Source organism: Theropithecus gelada, chromosome 11 (assembly GCF_003255815.1).
Source record: "Theropithecus gelada isolate Dixy chromosome 11, Tgel_1.0, whole genome shotgun sequence".
NCBI lineage: Eukaryota > Metazoa > Chordata > Mammalia > Primates > Cercopithecidae > Theropithecus > Theropithecus gelada.
Window position 1 is genome coordinate 58,465,894 of NC_037679.1, and position 23,152 is coordinate 58,489,045.

A 23,152-nucleotide genomic window follows, 5' to 3' on the forward strand; every position below is an offset into this window, starting at 1 on the left:
ATTCCTACCATTTTCTCACTACTCTTTAAGCACATTTATTCATTATAATGTAAAGGAAGGTATCCTTACTTGTGGTCTCACCATTTATTTCTTTAAGTTCATTGTTGATTCCAACATCTATGGAACTCATTATTTTGTCAATCTGTAAGAAACAAAAACCATTTAAATGGATTGTTACATTCACTTTTAACATTGCATTTGAAAATAACTTTCAAATGAAGGGAGCAAATAGTTTTGATGTTATTACCACAGTGTTCCCCAGTTAAGAGACGGATAGAGAAAGATTTAAAGGGAAGCAAACATCTTTGGAATTGTTTTATTACAATGCAAAGTATGTTCCCTTTCTTAAACTTTCAAAATTAGCTTGCCTTTTCTTTGTGTTTCTTGAAATAAACTTTGTACTTGGATAGATTGGTCATTTAGGAACTGTGTACTCTTCAAATTCAGAAGGGCTGTAGGTAAATTCATGTGACAAAGTCTTTCCTCTCTGGCATCCTTCTTCTGCCTAAGAACATGCATCCCATCTAACTGGTAAAGGAGCGGGTTTCAGGGTGTGGAGAGCATGGCCACAGGAGCAAAGTTTTTTGTTTTTTTGTTTTGACGGAATCTCACTGTGTTGCCTAGGCTACAGTGCAATGGCACCATCTCAGCTCACTGCAACCTCTGCCTCTCAGGTCCAAGTGAGTCTTGTGCCTCAGCCTCCCAAGTAGCTGCGATTACAGGTGTGTGCCACCACACCTGGGTAATTTTTGTGTTTTTAGTAGAGACGGGGTTTTGCCATGTTAACCAGGATGTTTTTGAACTGCTGGCCTCAAGTGATCTACCTGCCTCGGCATCCTAAAGTGCTGGGATTATAGGCATGAGCCACCATGCCTGGTCTGGAGCTAAGTTCTAACCAAATGGTTTGACCAGCCACAAGCTGATTAGTGGCATCCAATCACCAGCATCTAGGCACGAAAACAACTTAATTATAAGATCTAAGCTAAATGTTAATTAATCTTGCCTCTACAAAAGGATTTCAGATGTTATTCACTAAATTAATAAATAAAAGAAATGGCTATACTTGAAAAAATTACCGTCTACAAGTATGAAATTTAAAGGAAGATATGACTGTCTAAGCTATAGCAATTTGGGGCTTAATGCCTCTCTTGATGCTAGCAACCTGAATAAGACAGCAGGTTTCAAAAAGGACAATGGACATTACTTAAATGTCCCAGTTTATTCACCCTGAAACAGATGCAGAGATATTAAGCGATTTTCTCAAACAGCTCAATTCAGAATATCACTATCAGATCATATCCATTTCTAGTTCTCCAAATACTATAATGATCCATTGTGCTTCTAAACCTAATCTAACTGGTACAGTCTTTTCAGAGACAATATGTGATGTGTTAGAATGAAATACCAAGAGAGACTGTATGAAATTAAAGACTTTGTCTTTAAGTAGAACTTAAATTGGTGATATTTGAACCTCAAGCATTTTTTTCTTTATTTCCCTGATAGCTGCAAAAGGGAAATATCAAATGATGTGTGTTTATTGTGTGGTGGTTGGAGAAGAGCTGGGACACTTTATTTACCATGAAGATTCTAAGGAGCTCTTCTGAAAATATAAGATACTTTAAAGAAGGGAGACAAGCTAACAAAGAGTATGGCAAGTAGCAAAACAACACAGAGAAAAATACCAAGCTTTTTCTCTATTTGTCAGCTGCAGTGCTTGGTAGGACAAGATGTGAATATTCTCTTGTACCTCATAGCTAGTTATTACTTCTGCTTGATATCAATTTCTATGGAAACAATAGATTAACCTACATGTGTGGAACTGTGTTTGTTTTTATACTTGCTGTGAAATTACCATGCATTACCCACAGAACCATTTCATTCCAGTTGGAGCTGTGTGCATTTTTTTTTGTTTGCTTTTGAAAGACCTAAAAAGCTGAAAATCCTTCCCCCAAACCTCCCTCGACTCCAAAGCCTTATAGGATGAACAGCAACAAGAACAAAGCTTACTTCTTCCCATTCCGATGTGAAGGATGGTGTTCTTTCAGAATTCCCTTTAGAACTGTGTTCAGCAGTGGAAGATTCACTCCAGTTAACTCTTGATGTTTTCTCATTGGAAGGATAGGCAATGAGATCAGAATCAGATTTAGAGACATTTTTTGACAAATGCATGTCGATCAAGGCTTTAGGCAATGACCTTATTCTCCCCAGAGTACAGGCTCTCTCCACAAATCCCCCTGTATTCATAACCCACTGGTCCCCATTCCGAGATCCACTCCTGGTTGATCTTGTGCCAACAATGGTATGGTTTTCAAGTTGGTTGCTTTTTTTGTGAAAAATTGTTCTACTGACCACTTTGGGTTTAATTTTCTTTACCAAAGGTTCTGAGTTATTTTCTATTGGAGACTGCTTGAAAGGCAAAGGACTGTTTGCCAAACTGACTTCATCTTGCCCTTTTTCACATTGTTCTCTTTTCCCATAGAGGTGAAATGGATTTTCAGGGGACTCACAGGCTGGAGAGGATCCATGGAGCAGGCCTGCAAATTGCTCAGGATCATATTCTTTTGGGGGATCATTGTCATCCTGTTGGGAGAGGTCATCTGCAAAAGGAAGGAAGGGATATTAGGGTTTATAAAGGGTTCTGAAAGTCACGATATAATAGCAGTGCCCTTATGAACATGTGGGCATCCAGACATTTGATTTACTGCTACATAGCAATACCTTCACTTTTGAAATACCCATGACCTCACAGTACCATGTATAGAATGAATGTATGAGTGTGTGTGCGTGTGTGTGCATGTGTGTGTGAATCATTCTTTCCGATATACCTTAGAGTTCATTTCAAAAGTATGAATTGTGTATTAATTGAGTGACTTCATTCTCTTCTCCCTTGAACCCAGGGTATATGTTTTATAGTCAATGAACAAAATTGAATTTTCTCAAAGTAGAACACATACATCTAAACTCTCACAGTAAATGAATCATCATGCAGTAGGACATTAGGCAGGTAAGTCAAGGTCATATATAATGACAACCCTCTGCTCTCCTCCCAGCAAATAAATTCAAAAATGAAATTTTGAGAAAAGGTATTATTAAAAGTAATTTAAGTTTACTAATCCTGATCATATTACCTTAAATATAAATTAAAAACAATTCTATGCAGATTACATAATTTACACAAAAAAATTTGTTCAGACTTGATATAGGCAAACAATGCAATCCATAATATCAGAAAAAGAGAGACTCCGATACAAGAAACTAACTTTGAGCTATGAGCATAAAGGTAGCTTTTTCTTTCTTCTCTGAAATAGCATTAGCTATTTTCTAATTTCTTCAGACCTTTGAAGATATAATGCAGAAAAGAAACTGATGATGAATGATAATTTTTATTCCTTTGGATTTTTTTTTCTAAGATAAAACATACATTTTCTCTGAGATTTAAAACACACTATGCTTTTTGCAATTTAATTTGTCTTTTAAAGACATACTGTGTAAAAACCTGGCCAAAGAATTTAGCAAAGAAAGTAAGTGTACTTTTTTTCAGTGTTCATTTTAATTCAGATCAATAGCTAAATGTTGCCAAGATCAAAATTTAAATTACCTGATAAGCCCATAACTCACTGTTGCAAAGAACTAAAGTATAGCAAATGTGGTACATAATAACAACAAATCCAAAGTTGATTTGCTGATTCATACTTTCAATAAGCTAGTTATTACCATAAACCCCAAACACTAACATTTTTATAAATTAACGAGTAACATTTAATGGGTAAGTGCTATTTACTAGGCACTGAATGAGGAATTATATTTATATCATCTCACTTGACACCCATAACAATCCTATAAAGTGATTATTAGTAATAATTACGATTTTGTGATGGAAAGACATGGCCAAAATATCAAATTATCATATTTTTAAGAAATTGGCAACCATAATAAATCTCGTTAGACATTGGCTCAGAAGATGCTACAGACACATCTGCTCTTTAGAGTGAAGATTGGCCCCAGGCCTCTATACTGCTGTCTGCCTGGGAACTGGTAAAAGCAGGTATATTCCTAGCTATGTATCTCTAGACTTCACCCTGGTTCCTGCTTGATTTTTCCAAAGAGAAGATGTTTGCCTGCCCAGCTATCATACCAGCATCCTGAGATTGAAGAAAGAAGAGTGACAGGAAGAGATCCAAGAAACATGAATCTACAAAAGCAACAATCTGCACCCATCTACTACTATTATACTCAACTGTCTTCTCACAAAAACAAAACAAAACAATAAAACCTCATCCCTTTCTAAAATAGCCACACTGTCTTGATAACTCCCTATTTTGTTTTCCTTTCACAACAGAGACCATTCTAGGGGTAGAATAGTGAGTGAATAGGGGGATAAGGCAGCTTTGAATTCTCTCTAAAGACTAGAGTTTATCACTGAGTATGTGCATTTTTAAGAAGTCAAAATTAACACTTAGACAACTTAAGACAGTATTTCTCCACCTAGTAAGTGATTAAGCTGAGATTCAAATTAAGGTCTATCACATTCTGACATCCATTGGACTTGCAAATATATTGCTATTAAAGATAAGCTTTTAAAAAATCTAGGGTTAGTTTATCCGTAGGACAAGCAAGTAGGCTCTCTGTAAAGAGAGACATGCTTCTCCTGTTCATGATTATATATCTGGAATTTGGGGAAAGTGGACTAAAAACATCAGAGCTTTTTCTTTGTTTTGCTTTGTTTTCTTCTTGGAGATAAGCTAATACTAAGAAGAAAACAAGACCTGGCATCTTGTTGCAATGCATTTTTTTTCCCTAGGCTACCTGGATCTCACATAGTACTTTACAACATAAGCAGGTTGGTATGGGTGACAATAATGGTGATTAAGGTGGCAGGAAGGAGGAATTCTGAAATAAGGAAGTTTTAGAATTTCATTTTGAAAGTTGCTGAAGAAGGATAAATGGTCTCAATTTGAAAGGCAAATCGAGCCGGCCACGGTGGCTCACGCCTGTAATCCCAGCACTTTGGGAGGCCGAGGCCGGTGGATCACGAGGTCAGGAAATCGAGACCATCCTGGCTAACACGGTGAAACCCCTTCTCTACTAAAAATACAAAAAAAACCCCAAAAAACCAAAAAAACAAAAACCAAAAAAAAAGTCAGCCAGGTGTGGTGTCAGGTGCCTGTAGTCCCAGCTGAGGCTGAGGCAGAAGAATGGCACGAACTCGGGAGGCGGAGCTTGTGGTGAGCCGAGATCTCGCCACTGCACTTCAGCAGTCGAAAAGAGCTTGCCTATTGTGGGAAAAAGGTTCTGTAAATCTCAACAAAAGAATTTCTGACGATGTTCATTATCTAGAAAAATGAGAATTTTAGGGGCGTAATATTATTTAAAGTTTTCTGCAAATATTATTATTGGGTTACCATCCCCTCTGTAGTTTAACCACAATGACTATAATTACCACCCACAATGCTTTACACTGTCCAAGTCCTCTAGTCACAAGCAGTCACTTCTCAAAGTAAAAGATAATTTCGTTGTTAGCTTATAAAGCTTAGTTTTCTGAATAGCAGTTCTTAGCATTGTGATGGTAACATTTCTGCCAAGAGTGGTGAAAAGACAAACATTACTTGCTTTTTCCAGTGGCCAAATTCTAAAGATTATTCAAGTCAAAGAAAATGAGAAGTTGATATGAAGCCTCCTGGAAAGCCTGTGTCATGGATTGATTGCAGTTATGGCCCCAGTCTGCTCACAGCTCCCTGCAGACACAGCCCTCCCCTTATCCAGCCCTCCCACGCTGACTCCCTCACAGCGTGGCCATGTGCCTTGAACTGCTCAATCAGACTGCAGCAAATGTGATACAAGCAGAGACCTGAAAAGCATGTGTGCATTAGACTTGTTCCCTTGTTGCTCTTGGAACCCTGACACCATGTGAACAAGCCAGGCTGGCCTGCTGGATGATGAGGTGACACATTATCCAGCTGTTTCAAAATGTAGGTTTTATTATTTTTCAGGTATGTTGAAACCAACAGATCAGGAGACAATTGCCATTGAAAGACAGACGCTATACTCATTGATCCGAGAGGCATGCCACGTTGTAGGGGCCACACAGGGAAATACCAGGGTCCATCAGGAAGAGGCTGACAAAGTGAGGGGAGATTGTGGGCAAGAGCCTTTATTATGGTTTCCATGAAAAGAAACACACAAAGCAGGTATAAGCAGGTTTAGGAATGGCTAGTTTGAATAGTTTTAGCAGACTCTGGGGCATAGGAACTGTACCTAGTTGTCTGGTCATTAGAGCAGGTGAATGAATAGTGGCCTAGAGAGTAAGAGCCAGATAAAGGAAGTAATTGGGGGTATGGGCTCTGCAATTGTTAGTTTGCATAAGAAAAGCATGCTCAAGGGTGAGCTGTTTACTATCTCTAGGAATTAGTTAGCCCTAGGAGGGACAGTCCCTCCACAGCAAGAGCCCAAGAGACCGAAGGATAAAAATAAAAATACGCAAATAAAATAGAAAATAAAAAGACATGGTTAATACATCAGTCAGTCCTGTTACCCCAACCAAAAGCCAGCCAACTTCCACCTGTGAGAGTGGACGTACCAAACTCAGGCCATTCTGTCAATACCACTGATGCATCAGCAAGCACAGCCAAGAGGAGCTGAGGCTTTCCCAGGCCAGAAGAAGACACCCACCAGGATCATGAGCAATATTAATGGCCATTAAGTTTGGGATGGTTTGATACATGACAATAGATAACTAATTCAGTCTATATCCCAAGTTTTAAAGAATTAATATATTCTTCAAAATAAATTCTGGCAATGTTTCTATTTCCACATCTGGAAAATGATGATAGTAACAGAATACACCTAAAAGTGTTGTGAAGATTGAATGAAATCATAGAATAATAAATGTGCTAGTCCATTTGGGCTGATATAACAAAATTTCATAAACCGGGTATCTTACAAACAACAGATATTTATTTCTTACAGGCCTAGAGGCTGAGTAGTCCAAGATCAAGACACCAGCAGATTTGGTGTCAGGAGAGGGTTCATTTTCTGGTTCATAGAGGGTACCATCTTGCCTGGGTCTTCACATGGTGGAGGGAACAAAGGAGCTCTCTGGAGTCTCTCTTATCACCTCTCAAAAGGCCCACCTCCTATTACCATCATCTTGGGGGTTGGGATTTCAACATATGAATTTTGGTAGAACACAAATATTTGGACCATGGCAAGAAGTAAAGCAGTTAGAACAATATATGCTGCATAGAACACTAAGAATATGTTTATATTATTACAATAATAATTTTTAATCTATAGGGTTTCATTTTTACAAATACAGTAATATCTGTATTAGACACTCAATAAAGATTATTTTGACATAATAATCATGTGGGATTTACTCCTTTGTTTCTGTATATTTTAAAAAGTATACTTTGGAAAGAATTTTTTGTGCTTTTTTTAGACAAAACGGAGGCAAAATACATAGATTAAACTGTTGTCATAACTTGTCTCATTTAATTTTACACTTCTCTTTTGATAAGTGGATATTTCATGCCAAGGTACAGAACTAAATACATGTGAATTCCAATCTGATAGCTATTCAAGGCATCATTAGCATTTCAAAGAAATGTCAGAGTAAATATCCAATAGGAAGCAGTTCAATCTCTTTTTATCCATCTTTGCTCTGATTTTTATCACCTATATATCACCTGAATAAGAATAAAATCCAAAATTTCATGCTATGGAAAAATTATAGAAAACAAGTGACTTTTTTCTATTATAGAGTATAACTTTCATCTATTGGGTCATTGCATCTGCTTTAGACAATAAAAATTTTTCCTATTTTTAAGGATACCAGGGCTGATGTTGATATTAGTAGAAACTGTGAATTTATTTCACAAATATGTATAAAACATTTCCTGTATATCAGGTGGCAAAGTTTCAGCAGTGTCAAAGGCAAAGTCCTGCCTTCATGGTGCCTACATTCTAGCAGAAAAGAAGACTACAGGCAAATCAAGAAATACTATAATATCTGATGATGGTATGTGCTGTGAAAAAAATAAAGTAATGAGATAGAAATGAAAAGAAGATGCTATAAGGCAATTGGGAAATGTCTTTCTCAGGAGCTGACATTGAGCAGACACAGAAATGACTGTGAAAGTATAAATCATTCAAAGTTTTGGGGGAGGATTACTTCAAGGCATAAGAAAGAAGATATGAAAAGTCCCTGAGGCTAGCTAGTAAGAACAGTAAGAAGGCCAGAGTGGCTATAATAGAGTGGTGGAGGATTAGTAGAATGGTTGGCAATCAAATCAGAGATGCAGGTAGGAATAGGGTTGGCGTGATATGACTTATACTTTTAGAAGATAATTGGTATTTCTGAACATGACAACAGCATAGTGTTCTTTTTAAATTGTTCACCTCAATTCTCATAAAAACAAGACATGGGGATTGTAAAAGAATAAAATGAGCAAATAATAGCAAAATAAAGGAAAAACACTACAGGTGGTATCTCCAGTAAAGCTTAAGAATGATTAAGAAATCCCATGGCCCTGAAAAACAGAGGGGTGTAGCCAAATCACATGACAGCAGCAGGATCCAGAACTGAATCAGCAGTGGTGCAGCAATAGTGGTGAAGAGAAAGGGAAATTCAATGGCACCTACAAGCCATGGAATTGTCATCAGATACTGATTTCCCAAAGGAGAGTGTCTTGTGCTAAGCAGGAGAGTGTGCAGTAAAATTTGAGAATAACTAGCAGAACTTGTAAACACCTTGTAAATAGACCACAGGAAGTAGCTTACTCCCTCGAGAATATCAGAAATCTCCAATAAATGCATGCCTGTAGTAGGCTACAGATCCACTCTGAAGAAAAACTTTTGGGAGAAGAATACAAATTGAGCAGGGTGAAAACACCAAAGATGTGAGGGAGAAAAACATTTCACATAATGGGGAAGTAGGGGCCAGATGCAGTGGCTCACACCTGTAACCCAACAGTTTGGGAGGCTAAGGCGGGAGGATCACTTAAGCCCAAGAGTTTGAGACCAGCCTGGGCAACATAGCAAGACCTCATATGTGCAAAAAATGTTTTTAAAAATATTTAAGCATGGTAATGAGTGCCTGTGGGTTCCAGCTACTCAGGAGACTGAGATGGAAGGATTGCTTGAGCCCAGGAGTTCAAGTCTGCAGTGAGCTTTGATCATGCCACTGCACTCAGTCTGGGCAACAGAGTGAGACTTTCTCTAGAGAAAAAAAGGCAGTGGGGGTGGCATCAGGTAGATGTTCAGTGGAGGGAGGCTTTGAACGTAATAGAATAGCAAAGCACAGCGTTCAGATGTGAGAGCGCCACTTTGGAAGGTAGGCGCATGGAACTCAAGAACACTGAGGTAGTAGCAGGAACCCTTCCTGAATCAAGCAGAGAAAAACTTGTGTTTCTTAATACTTCATCATAACTGCAAAGGAGAAGGCCCTTGAGATGTGAAGGGCTCATGGCTACTGTGGCTCATCCCTGCTCCCAGACAGGAACCTCTTCCTAATCCAGGACATCCCTTCTCATTAAACATAGGAAAGAAAAAAGGATTCAGATAGGAGGCAATTTTAGGAACAAAATAAATAATAACAGTAATAGATTATAACCCATTGAGTAAGATAGAAAAACATGAACCCATAAATAAATAAATGATTTAAAAGTTTGACTAGGAATGGGAATCTTAAATAATTTCAAATTGCCTCCCCACAAAATACTTATTAATTAGAAAGAGGAAAAAGAGACACTACACAGTGAAGAAATCTGGGAGGCCCTATCTTAATCAAATGATCAAAGTGAAAAATATCAGTAATGGAACAAATCAAAATCTTATCCAGTGTGGTAAAGATGCAATGAGAAAAATGCAGAATCACTTTTGGATTTTCCTGCCAAAGATGTGTAACTTAAATCTAATTATATAGGAATATCAGAAATATCAGAGAAATCCAATTCATGGGCCATTCTACAAAATAATTGGCCTGTAATCTTTAAACGTGTCAAGGTCATGAAAGTCAAAGAAAGTCAAAGGAACCCTTCCAGGTTGAACAAGACTAAAGAGACATTACAACTAAATGCAATGTATGATCCTGAACTAGATCCATTGATCATAAAAAATATTATTGGGAAAACCAGTAAATCTTGAATGGGGTCTGAGGAATAGATAATAGTGATGTATTAACTTTCTGATTTGGTTGCACTGTGGTTGTGTAAGAATGTACTTACCTGTAGAAAATATACACTACATTAGCAGTTATCAAAGTATAGTCCAGGGATGCTTGGGGTCTCCAAGACTATTTCAGAAGTTTCATGAGGTCAAAACAATTTTCAGACTAACACTAAGACATTATTTGCCCATTTCACTTTCATTATCTCATGAGTGTATAGTAGAGTTGTTCAGAGGCTACATGATGTGTCTTTTCACAGTGGAAATTTGTGATGCCTCTTTCTATCTCAGCTGTAGGAACTGGCACGCTGTTACTTCTTGACAGAAGAAAGTCATATGTCTAAACCTAAGTAAATGGAGTGAGGATGTAAATGGCCACCTATGCTACTGCACTGCAATGTACCATGGCAGAAGAGAGAGTAAAGAACTGAGAACAGTAATCTCATCTTAAAAAATAATGTTTGCTCTAAGTTTTGGGTAGATGCCATTTATTAAGTTAAATGTCTTATCTTCTAAGGTTGCTCAGAATTTTAATTGTGACTAGATACTGAGTTTATAAAAAATGTTTTTCTGCATCTGTTCAGTTATGTAATTTTTCTCCTTTACTCTGTTAGTGTGAATGACATTTGTACATTCTCTAATATTAAATATTAGATATTAATGGGATACCAATAGGATAAACTCAGGGTGGTCATAATGAACTTTCTTTTTGGCATCTGCTATATTTGGTTTGTTAGTACATTGGGATCTTTGCATCTATGTTCGTGAAAGAAATAGGCCTTTTAGTTTTACCTTTTTTATTCTGTCTAGTTCTGACATGATTACTCACCTCATAGAAATAGTCGGGGAAAATTTCCAGTTCTCTAGAAGAGTTTATATAAGATTGCAATGATATGTTTCTTGAAAGCCTTTATATTTACTTTACCTTTAAAATCATCCAGACTCAACATATTCTTTGTGGAAAGATTTCAAATTTTTCATTGAATTTATTTAGTATAGAACTATTTGGAGTCTCTATACCTTTTTGAAGTTTTTAAAAGTTATCATTATCTAGAACTTGTCTAATTTTTCTCAGTATTAAAATTCATTGGTACAAAATTATTCATTCTTCTTTCTTAACCTTTGAATGGTTTTTTGTATCTGTAGATTTACCCCCTTTTCTTTCCTAATAGGTGTATTTGTACCTTTTTATCTTGATCATTTTGACTGGAAAGTGCATCCATTTTTTTAGTGTCATCAATGATTCCATTTCTGGCTTTGTGAATTAATATTACATATTTTTTTTCTATTTCATTAATTTCTGTCCTTTACTATTTTCTTTCTATGCCTTTTCTGGATTTATTCTGTCTTATAAAGTTTCTTAAGTTGGTGTTTACCTCATTAGTCTTCAGCATTTCTTCTAATATAAGCGTTTAAAATTTCTAAGTTGTTGCATTCATCACATTTGATATTTAGCATTTATATTTTTGTTTAACTTTAAAGGTTTTTAAGTTAGTATTATGGCATCCCCTAACTTATTTCTCATGACTTATTTAGAAATGTGTATTTAAATCCATAAATCTATGGGGATATATATGGGAATCTTAATTTAACTTAACTGAATTATTTTTAGAAAATATAGCGTGTACGATATGAGTCTTTGACATGTTGAAACTTGCTTATAGTCAAGATCACTTTTTGTGACTGTTTCATGAGAATCACATGTATTCTCTAACTGCTGAATACAAAGCTCTTTGCATTATATCAGATTAAATTTATTAATCGAACTCTTAAACTCTTCCATTGAGTGAGGTGTGTTGAAATCTAATTTTAGCAGACTTATGTTTTCTCTTACGAAATATATGTATATTTTATCTGGCCAACACGGTGAAATCCTGTCTCTACTAAAAATACAAAAATTAGCTGCATGTGGTGGTGCGTGCCTATGATCCCAGCTACTCAAGAGGCTGAGGCAGGAGAATTGCTTGAATCAGGGAGTCGGAGGTTTCAGTGAGCCGAGTTCGCACCACTGCACTCCAGCTTGGGTGACAGTGAGACTCCATCTCAAAAAAAAAACAAAAAACAAAGTTTACAATTAAATAATACCTTATCCACTTCCTTCCTAAACAATTTAAAAACTTCAGAGCATTTTACATTCAATTACTTCTTCTATAATAAATATGGTTGTCAGTGTTTTAATTTTTTTTTAGCTTTACAAATCAGGTGTTATTATTTTATTCAGAACATGTTAAAATTTCAGTTGGTTTACATGTTTGCCATTTCATTTACTCACTATTTCTTCCTCAGAATGGCCTGAGATCATTTTCCTTCTTAAAGTTATTCTTTAGATTTTCCTTTTACACAGGCCTCTGGTGGTCAGCGCTCTAGTTTTCAACTGTGAATATCTTTCTATTTTACTCTGATTTATTTAAAAATTTTTTTAGTTCATAATTTTAGGTTGATAGTTATTCTCTCTCACACTTTGAAGAAATTATTCCACTTTTCTGTGGCTTTCATTGTTTCCTTGATAATTCTGCTGTCATGAAAATCTCTGTACTTTTCAATTTCACAATAATATGTCTCACTATGGATTTCTTTTTATTTATCCTGCTTGGAATACAGTGTGTTTTCTGGACCTGTGAATCCATATTGTTATCAATTTGGAAAAAAATCAGTCATTATCCATCAAAAAATTTCCTATCCTACATTTTTTAAAAAAATTATTTCATCCGGAGTCTCTGATTCCAAGTTAACCTTTTCATTCCATACTTCATATCTGCCTTCCAGGTTTTCTGCCTCTCTGCCCCTCTGTGATACATTTTAGGGAATTTTTTCAAATGTCTCCTTCAGTTCATCAACTCTCTCTTCATCTGTGCATAATCTGCTATTTAGCCTATTCCTTTAGGATTTTAAAAGTAATCTCAAGTATTTAATTTTTCATATCTGAAAATGCCATTTATTTTTCAAATTTTCCTGCTATTTATAGTAATCATTTTTTACTCATTTTAATGACAGGGCATATTATTTATTTAAATATTTTGTTTATATATAGTGGTTCTATTTCTTATTTCCTATTTCCAGTAATAATATCTATAGTCATTGAGGGCTAAATATGTCTGTGTTATTTTTGTTGATATCTACTTATAGTGGTTTGCTTTTCAAGGTAATTGGAAATAATTTATTATTAACTTTATTACTTGATTTTAATCTATGGAACCTTGTTAATCTCATCAGGGAAGGTTTTCTGCAGAGAGAAAACCTTTGTGCTTCCCTGAGCTGTGTTGACTCAGTCTTCCAGTCTTCCAGCTGAGCCAGGGAACAGTGTCCCAAATAGCAACACTATTACTCCCATCTGCACTCAGAACAACATCAGCTCTCCTCTCTTCCATCAGACGTTTTTAGAGAGCAAGAGTCATTGGAGCAGGCAATGCCTCAAGCACATGTCCTATTCAGAATATATTTGTTCTGCTGCAGAAAGATCTCTCAGAGTACCTAGACTGACATAATTCTTTGAAGCAAAATATTTATATTTAAAAATGTATATTTGTGACAATATCACTTCCCAAAAAAAACCCACACAGTTTATTAGGACTCAAAAGTTTTTAATGTGACTCTTTAAATGATTTGTACCCTACTACATAGATAGGGTTAATAGTAAATTGCCTTGCCCTGCATGTTTGTGCCTTGTAATGTATGATGTAATATATAATCAATAAATTATCCTGAGAATTGTATAAATAAAGAACAAGCTTATTTTAATTAATTACGACCTCAAATAAAGCACATCCTTTTAAAATAAGATCCCCCTAAAGAGTATACTTATAAAGAACACAAAAGAAACTAATGGAGGTTTGGTATTTTTAAAGAATTCCAAGTAGTCTATGATCTTCATTTAAAAAATAATCATGCAAAATAATCATAGAGTGTGTTTTGTACGTAAATCCTAGATCAACTTGATTTGACTAAAGATAGCAAGGAGCTAAAGTTTAATAATATATACTGTTAACTTGTCTCAACAAGCTTTTAAAGGAGTGCTGGGTTTTAGAAATATTAGGGAGAAATATTATCCACTTGTTTATTTTTACTTATAATGTAAACTTATGTGATGAGCTAGTACACTCATTTTTTTCCCAAATATTGAGAAAATATTTTCCAGCTCACTTTCCAGGTCACTTTCACATTGAGATAGAAGTGTGAGTCAAACAAGTAACAATGAGCCACAGAGGAAAGAAACTTTATAGAACTGACATTCCCTTAATTCCCTAATGTAAAAAAATCAATTATAGTTTCCAAAGACACATAAAATTAACTTAAGCAAACTCCAATTTTCTGGAAAGGAATTTATTTCAAAAATTACAAAGACCAAGATTCCATACTAGGTAAGGGGAACCACCAATAGGGATTGTGTGCCTTCTATGTTCAAGGTCATTCTATCTCATTTAATCCTCACAAAAGCCTCTGAATTGGTATTATGGCATTTGCACTGATGAGGAATCACATAGCTAGTGAACAGAGGAGCCAGTATGAGATATAAATCTGGCTAACGCAAAGTCTGCTTTTTTCCAATACATCAGGATGTTTTGTGTCAGATTACCCCAGAACCTCCCATGGCATCAGCACAATGCACCATCCACTAGAGTGTCCTATCCAAGTATCACTGGAGCTTGAAAACCACCCACTGGGCCTCTTTCCAGGTATCAGTAGTGATCTTTGGGTATTTATTCTGATTGCACAATTAGCCCAAAGATCGCTGGTACGCTTAGATGCTGAATGGTGTTAGATAGAGCATGTGATAAAATTCCCTCTTCTAAACAACTTAGGACCGGCAGCTGCCTTTCTGAAAAGCCACCCAGGTAAGCTCTGTTGTTTCCTGGTCTATTAGCCCTACACTCTGCCAAACTCAGCATTTAATGCAGAAGCCAGAGAATGCTGACATTCTGACAGCTCTTGGACAACAGACCATGCTGTTTGGCTCTGATTTCAAACATTTATAATCTTTTCTCTTGCTCCCTTTGCTCAATACAGGAGAGAGGCTATCAGCCAATTTCCCCACCATTTATAGCAAATCCCAAGGCTCCCTTATTTCCAGCTGCTAAGCTGCCTGGGCAGACCGTATTACTAAATTATTGTATCTTTTTTGGTAGAGTGCCTGATCTGTCTTGGCATGCGCTTTGCATTGAAAGAAGCTCCTGTTGTAAGCAAAGGAAGCCAGCGACATTCACCCTTCCCGCACGTCTTTCCTCTGTTACCCTCAACCACTAACTTCTTTGTTTCCCATGTATAAGCCAAGTTCATAGGGGCAGTTTCTCAGCTATCTCTGCCTCCCTAGGGAGTTAAGGATTTCAAAGGGAGTTCTGTGCTAGGAGTAATTCCCATAGCCTAGAGCCAGATGAATAAATGGCGTCTAGTGAATAGCTACATCAGAACCAAGAGGTTTTGTTTCTCTCTTACCAAAATGTATTTCTTTGTAATGCCGCAGTCACTGTAACCATGTATTTTCCTCAACAGAAGAGACTGTATTGGGGGAAGAGAGGAAATAGCCTCTTTAACTCAAGTCTGTTGTTTTCAAGAGTGTTGGTCCTTTGGTTTAACTTATTTTAATAACTTTCCATTTATATACTATCCCAATGGATTATGAATGTGAAAAAAGAGCTATTCTGAAGAAATAAAACAAAAAAGATCTATGCTTTTTAAATAAAATTGATTTTGTAATATAAAAGGGACAGAAACTATTTTTAATTACTCTAAAATGGATAACCACTCCGATTAAATTTTCAAAAGTTATACCTTGAATTTGAACTCAAAGTCACTCAAATATCCTCACTAAAAACTCTAAGAATGTGATGCATTCAAATGTATCCTGTGAGTTTTCTATTCCTGTAAGCAATGAACAGCCTAGATTTTTCTCACACGTATCTCAAGAGATACTTCATTTCAAAAGAGCAGGAGAGTTATCAAAAGTGTAATACTATTAACAAGATACACCATAGAAAATATACAGAAATGTTAAAGATAAATTATATCTAGGGAGTTATGTTTTAAATCAACTTTGCTGTTGCTATGGTAAGAGACATCCAATGTAAAACAAAAATCCTCTATAAGGCTTTGGTGCTATAGCCATGGCAACAATGATGTTCAACTCGGCAAACGTTTCCATCTGATTCAGAGAGAAGAACAAAATATGCTTTAATTGTATGTAAAATGGCTTAGAAAATCGATCATTTATGGGCTATCTTTCACATGACCCTTCAACCAATTAAAGAAGACATTGTAAAGATAGCAATCAGAGGGCCTAAACAAAAGGCCCATAGATTTGCTTGCATTTTTCATGATCACAGAAGCTGGAAAATCCACTTTAGCTGAGGTGTTGGTAAATGACATATTCATTTAGCAACTATCTCACAGAAATTTTCAGATTGGGGGCCTCATGTAATTTTCCATGCATAGGAAAACACTAAATGCAATCAAATGACAATTTCTACCTCTTTAACACAGGAAGAGAAATATCAACCTAAAGTAAGAAAATACGGAAAGTAGTGTTCTAGTTCTGAAAAAGAGAAGTCTCTTAAACGCTAGTCTCTTAAATCTACTCCAAATAGGCTTTTGTTCCACCTACCTCCACAGAATAGCCTTTATCAATATCAGCAAAATCTCTACCTTGCTGAAATGAACATTCATAACTCTCATCTTACTTGACCTACCAGCTATACAATTGATACAGATTATCACCTCTCTTGGATGAAACACTTGAATTAACTCCCAAGATACCACACCCTTCTGGTTTTCATCCTACCTCCTAGGCTGTTCCTTCTCATTCTCTGCTCCTTCCTTCTGTTTCCAAATGTGTAAGCATTCAAGTGTTCCAGGGCCTGGCACACTTGGACCTCTCTCCTGTTTACATTTGCTGTTTACATTAATTCCTTTGCTGGCCTCAGGGTTTAACATATTACTGAAACAACTGCAACACCCAAGTTTCTATTTTCAACCTAACTTATCCCCCAAACTCCAAACTTGCATATCCTACTGTCTTAGTTATCCTTATGCCTCCTTTTCTCTCACACCCCACACCCAGTCACACAGCGAATCCTGGTGGCTCTACTTTTAAAATATACCTGCAACCTGCCCATGCCTCACTCATCCTTTTCTCCCTGGATTATTGTAGCAGCCTCCTAACCATCCCCTAGCTTTCATTTTTACACCTCACAGGCAATTCTCAACATAGAAGTCAGAGTTATCTTAGTAAAACCAAGGCAAATCATGTCACTCCTCTGCTCAAAACTCTTCAATGGCACCTTGATCCACTCTGAGTAAAAGCCAGGATCCTTACAATAACCTGTGAGGCCATACATGATCTCAGACCTGTGGATACTCTGCCCCAATTCTCTTAAATAACATAAGCTCCTACTACACTCCTTTTCCCTTAACTGACATCTAGCTATATTGCCTCTTGCTGTTACTCCAATGCATTAGGCATTCTTCTGGGTCATGACCTTTGTACTTGTTTTTTCTGCCTGAGATTCTCTTCCCTTAGGAAGTAGCCTCCTCCAACACCTTCTTCAAATATCTATTCCTAAAGAAACCTTACTTCATAATTTTTTCAATAAGGCCTCCATGGATCACACTATTTTAAATGGCAACCACTAATTCTTATTCCCTTCCCTGCTTTATAGTTTCTCCATGACACCTATAAATATAAAAAACACATATTTTACTTATTTACGCTATCCTAGGAGGAGAGACATTTTTGTCCCTATCATTTCATTGATATATCCAGAAATTAGAACAAAGCCTGGAACATAGTGGACAATCAATAAAAATTCTTTGACTGATGGGGTGAAATAAATATATAGATATTTGCATGTGAAGAAAAATTCAAGAGTGATATCAACACAGCTAAATGTTAACAGTGATTAACAGTAAGTGACTTTAAAATAAAATAACCTTTTATTCTGTTTATAAAATAATATATATTCATTCTAGTTATTAGTAAGAGTAAAGAGAGAAGAAAAAGACACTCATAATTCCAACACCTAACGACAGTTACTATGAACATTTTCATATTTTTCTTTTGTTTTTTATGGATATATATTTTCCCTCAATGAAAAATAAGATCACTCTGTTTATGTAATTAAAAAAAATTTAAATCTCACCTAAAAATTTGAGACATGTTTATTTTGTTCACTGTATCATATCAATCCTTGAAATATTCAAATAGCTGATACATTTGATTTTGTTTCTCTCTTTTTATAAAGTACATTTTCATAGTGTACTTTCATAGTGACTAGGGAATGTGTGTGTGTGTGAGTTTTTGTTAGTCATTACTTTTATGTTACCAAAATCACCTTAGGATCTGTTTTCTCTGTTTTCATGAGTAAATTTTTGTTTCTCTCTTTATAAGTTAATAGCTAATATTACTGAGTGCTTATAGGTGTTAAGTACTTTAGATGCATTATCTGGTTTCATTCCCACACAATGTTCCCACACAGAATACCCCATAATACTCTGGGGTATTATGGTATTCTCATTTCATAGGTGAGGAGTTGAATGTTTAGATGTTAAGTAACCAGCCAGGGTTACAGGGTTACTAAGTAGTGGAGCAGCACATGAACGAGGTTCTCATGCTCCTGACTGTTAAATCATTTACACTTTTAAAATGAGGGAATTAGCAGACTTGTTATCTCTGTTCCCCTGACTCCGCACTCATGCCCATGCCCCATTTTCCAATTTATATTAAAATAATGTGGGTTGTAAAGTGCTGATACTATATTACTGTATATTTTATATCTTCTCTTTTCAATTTCTTTTAGATTTATCGTGTTACAACAATATTGAGAACAACTATTTGAAAACATTTTATGTCTTACAAGTTTTATTTTACACTCTAGAATCCTTTACATTACTATTTTCCTTGCCCATTCTTGAGAATTTAATTATTTATCCCTTGATCAACTGAAGTATATCTTTGAGCAATTACTTCAAAGAGAGAGATTGTTTTCTAAATTACTGATATGGTTTGGCTCTGTGTCCCTACCCAAATCTCATCTCAAACCGTAATCCCCACTTGATTGCATCAAGGGGTGGTTTCCCCCATGCTGTTCTCATGACAGTGAGTGAGTTCTCATGAGATATGATGGTTTTATAAGTGCTTGACAGTTCCTCCTACACACACACTCGCTCTCTCTTGCCTGCCACCATGTAAGACATGCTTGCTTCCCCTTCTGTTATGATTATTAAGTTTGCTGAGGCCTCCCTAGTCATGTGAAACTATGAGTCAATAAACCTCTTTTCTTTCTAAATTATGCAGTCTTGGGTAGTATCTTTATCGTAGTGTGAGAATGGACTAATACAATTACATATCTGAAAATGACTTACTATGATCTTGCACACCTTGGCTGGGCATATAATTCTTGAATCTTAAGTTCAAATCCATTTTCCTAAAAATTCTATATACAATTCCCCATTGTTTTCTGTAAGTAACCTGTTTTATTATGTTAATACCTATCTAGATTCTTATATGACTTTTTCCTTATCTTTGAAATTATAAAAATTTAAAATTTCCTTATAAAATTATTTCATAAATTTTGCTAAATTCAGTAAAACTGTAATTTATTATTCTAGGCATTCTTTAGCTCATAAACAAACAATGAGAGTTTTCTTTTATTGATGCTTTACTTCACTGCTATGCTTCTCCTTCTAAAATTCCTATCACATGCATATTGGATCTCATGGATCTTTCCCCTGTGTTTTATCTTTTCTCTTGTAATTTTTATTTATACATTTCTTCTGTCTATTAAATGTCTTCATATTCTACTTTACTGACTTGGGTTTCCCATGATCCAGTGTATTTTTTACCCTCTTTACAGTTTTGAATTTGATATGAATATTATTCAACCACATGAAGCCTTTATGATCTTACAGTTTTAACCCTTCATGACTGCTTAGTCTGGTTTCATGCAGTGTTAGTCTACTGAATATCGTTGAGATCCATTTGATGCTAGCATTTTGGAAAACTCTCTTTTCTTAAGAAAAATTTTATGTCAAAGGATGGCATTGTTTTCATTCCTCAGAACAAGCCTTCTCTTTTGAGGTATCATTTAATGTGTCCAGCTGTTTCTCTATTTGCTCACTGTTGGAAAGGGTGGTCTTAGCTTGTCTCTTTTGGGGACCTGGGATGAATTCTGTCAGGGATTTAGGAAATTCTCCTTTTCACCTTTAGGATTCAAAACAGAGAAGAAAGGAAAAGCTTAGGTTAACTGCCAGTTCTGCCATATTGCACAACTCTAGGGTCCTTCATTCACATAATACAAATGTGCCTCCTACAGTTGTGGCTGGTGGTGGCCATGTTCACTGCAGTTTTACTTCGTTAGTCTAGTGTAGGGCTGTTTAGTAGAATTTTCTACAATAAGGGAAATGTTCTATATCTGTGCTGGCCAATATGGTAACCACTAACCACACATGATTACTGTGTACTTGACATGTAGCTGGTGCAAATCAAGAATTTAATTTTAAATTCATTTAATTTTATTAACTTAGATTTTACTTGAAATAGTCACATGTAGTAGTGGCTACTGTAAAGGACAGTACAGGTCTACAGCAGTGGTTCTCATAGTGTGGTCCTCAGAACAGCAGCATTAGCATCTCCTGGACACTTACTAGAAATGAAAATTCTTAGGCCTTGCTCTAGAATATCTGGGGGTGGGCCCCAGAAACCTATAGTTTTATGAACTGTCCATTTGATTCTTACTAGAAATGCATATTCTTAGGCCTCACTTTAGAATATCTGGGGATGGTAATCTATATTACCATCTATACAGCAACCTATATTTTTACAAACTCTCCACTTGATTCTTACTATTAATGCACATTCTTAGGTCCTGCTCCAGGACATCTTGGGGTGGGCCCAGCAATCTCTGTTTTAGCAGATCCTTCATGTGATTCTGATGCACATTGAGAGATGAGAACCACTGTTCTACTGATCACGAGTTAGGAGAGGATGAGAACTAACAGCAGTCACAAGAGGGACTTTCTTCTCTGTTCCAGTGTTTCTTTTCTATATTTGAGGTGAGCTGCTAGGAGTTAACTGGGGCAGTGTCCTCATTCTTTGCTTCTCACAGTTGTCCTCATTAAGAATCAATTGTGACAATGTTCCCCTTGGTGTAAGTGAGGAGTAAGCAAGTCATGATCCTTGCTTTCCAGTGGGACTGGCACGATCCAATGGGACCTCCTCACCGACCCTATGTATTCCTTTACTTCCTGCTTTAATCTTCTGAAGTCTTCTTCAGTTACTACCATGGAGAGTTCTTCACATATGGTGAATTATATATCTTCAGTCCATTTCAGTCTTCAATCCAGTTCACTTTGCCTTCTATCTTGCAGGAACTCTTGAAATAATCAGCGTGTAGATGTTACCCATTATTAACTTCCCATACTAATACAGATGTTTTTCTTCCTTACTTTTATATCTGTTGGTCATTTCCAAGGTAATACAGAAAGGAGTGAACTAGAAATATGCACTCAGTCTTCTGTTTTTCCAAGAAATCTTCTATATTTCTCTTAATGCCTTACCTTATATGAAATATTAAAAGTTTTTCATATAATTCCATAGTGCTTTTCTATGTATCATTTCATTTAATCACCGAAACATTCCAGTGATATAGGTTTTATTATTCTCATTTTACAGACAAAGAAACTGAGGCTTACATGGTTTAAGTGAGCTATATAAGAGGAATGCATAGAGTATCTGCTTTGTAAGGGTCTCTGATACGCAGAAAATGATGGCTAACATTTATTGGATCTTTATTATGGACCAAGCATTGTGTTAAGTGTTTTTTATCCATTATCTTATTTAAGGCTTATAAAAATTTCCATTTTACAGATAATAAGCAACACTAGAAAGGCTAAATAACTGGTCTAATTACACAACTTGTTAGTAAAACTGCCCATTTCCAAGCCCTGGTCTGTCTGACTCTAGAGGCTGTGCTGTTACTGGCTACGCTGTATCGGTTTCTTGGCCTGGAAAGTAATCAAATGGCAAGGGCAGAGTAAAGAGTATAACATTTCAGAGGGTTTCCTTACAACTCATCATTTATCACACAGTGGGTTATTTATTTTCCACACCACTACCAAGTCTACAGTCACAGGTTTAAGGGTTAATAGAAACCCATTAATCTCTGGTAATTCTGATCTTTTGCTTATTTTTTCTTATTCTGAATGGAATTCCTAAAACCATATGAGTCCTAACTTTTATCTCCATTCATTCTAAATGTTTATTGCAAACTATTGCATGCCAGACACTAAGCAAGGTGCTGTGTTCTTGATGTTTGCTAGGTAGCAGAGCAATAGTCCCTGTCAAAACGTTTGGTGAATTGCCTGGTTACTGTTAAACTCTCCTCCTGGTCTCCTTTTGTTATGAATATGATTGTGGATTCACTGAAAACTTCACTTGAACTTTAAGTATCATAAGAGTATTGGGAACAAATAGGCACCTTGATTGCAACTCCAAGGAGTTCTTTGGCTTCATTGCTGCAAATTTAAAACACAGAGCTCCATCTCCAAATAAGTGACATTCAGACATGTGCATCACTATAAAGGACAAGGGTCAACTCAACATCCAGACCAGTTTGACAGGAACAATTCAGAGATGAAAGAGCTGCTTTCAATTGCTCAAGCAATGAATTTTCCATACAATGCACCTTTCCAAAGTCATGATCAAAGGAATCCTTGCTGAAGCCTGACTCATAACACAGCGAAATAATTTTATGCCTAATTTTTTTCTCTCCTGACTCTCTCTCTTTCTTGCTACAAATATGTCAGTAATAATTTAGTTCCTCTTATAAAATAGAATTAAAATATATTACATTTTTGGAGCCTGTTATTGTTTATAAAAGATATACATTTCCAATGTATAATTAAATATAATAGGATAATCTGTGAGGCAGGTACTATTTTCCCCAGTTTATCAATAAGAAAATAAATATTATTTGGCTGTACATGCATGCATTCATTCATT

At 36.0% G+C, this 23,152-nt stretch overlaps 1 protein-coding gene across 7 annotated transcripts in view; it reads right to left on the minus strand.

Moving 5' to 3' along the window:
* The window catches only part of ANKS1B (ankyrin repeat and sterile alpha motif domain containing 1B), a 1,261,968-nt gene that overhangs the window by 518,232 nt on the left and 720,584 nt on the right, over positions 1-23,152 (minus strand). For 5 of the 7 annotated variants that reach the window (XM_025401058.1, XM_025401056.1, XM_025401055.1 and 2 more), the window contains exons 13-14: positions 2,008-2,597; positions 70-142 (exon numbers count right to left, since the gene is read on the minus strand). In XM_025401058.1, coding sequence (XP_025256843.1) covers positions 70-142; positions 2,008-2,597 — 663 coding nt within the window. The remainder of the gene's footprint in view (positions 1-69; positions 143-2,007; positions 2,598-23,152) is intronic. The other 2 variants (XM_025401059.1, XM_025401057.1) reach the window with 1 other exon arrangement.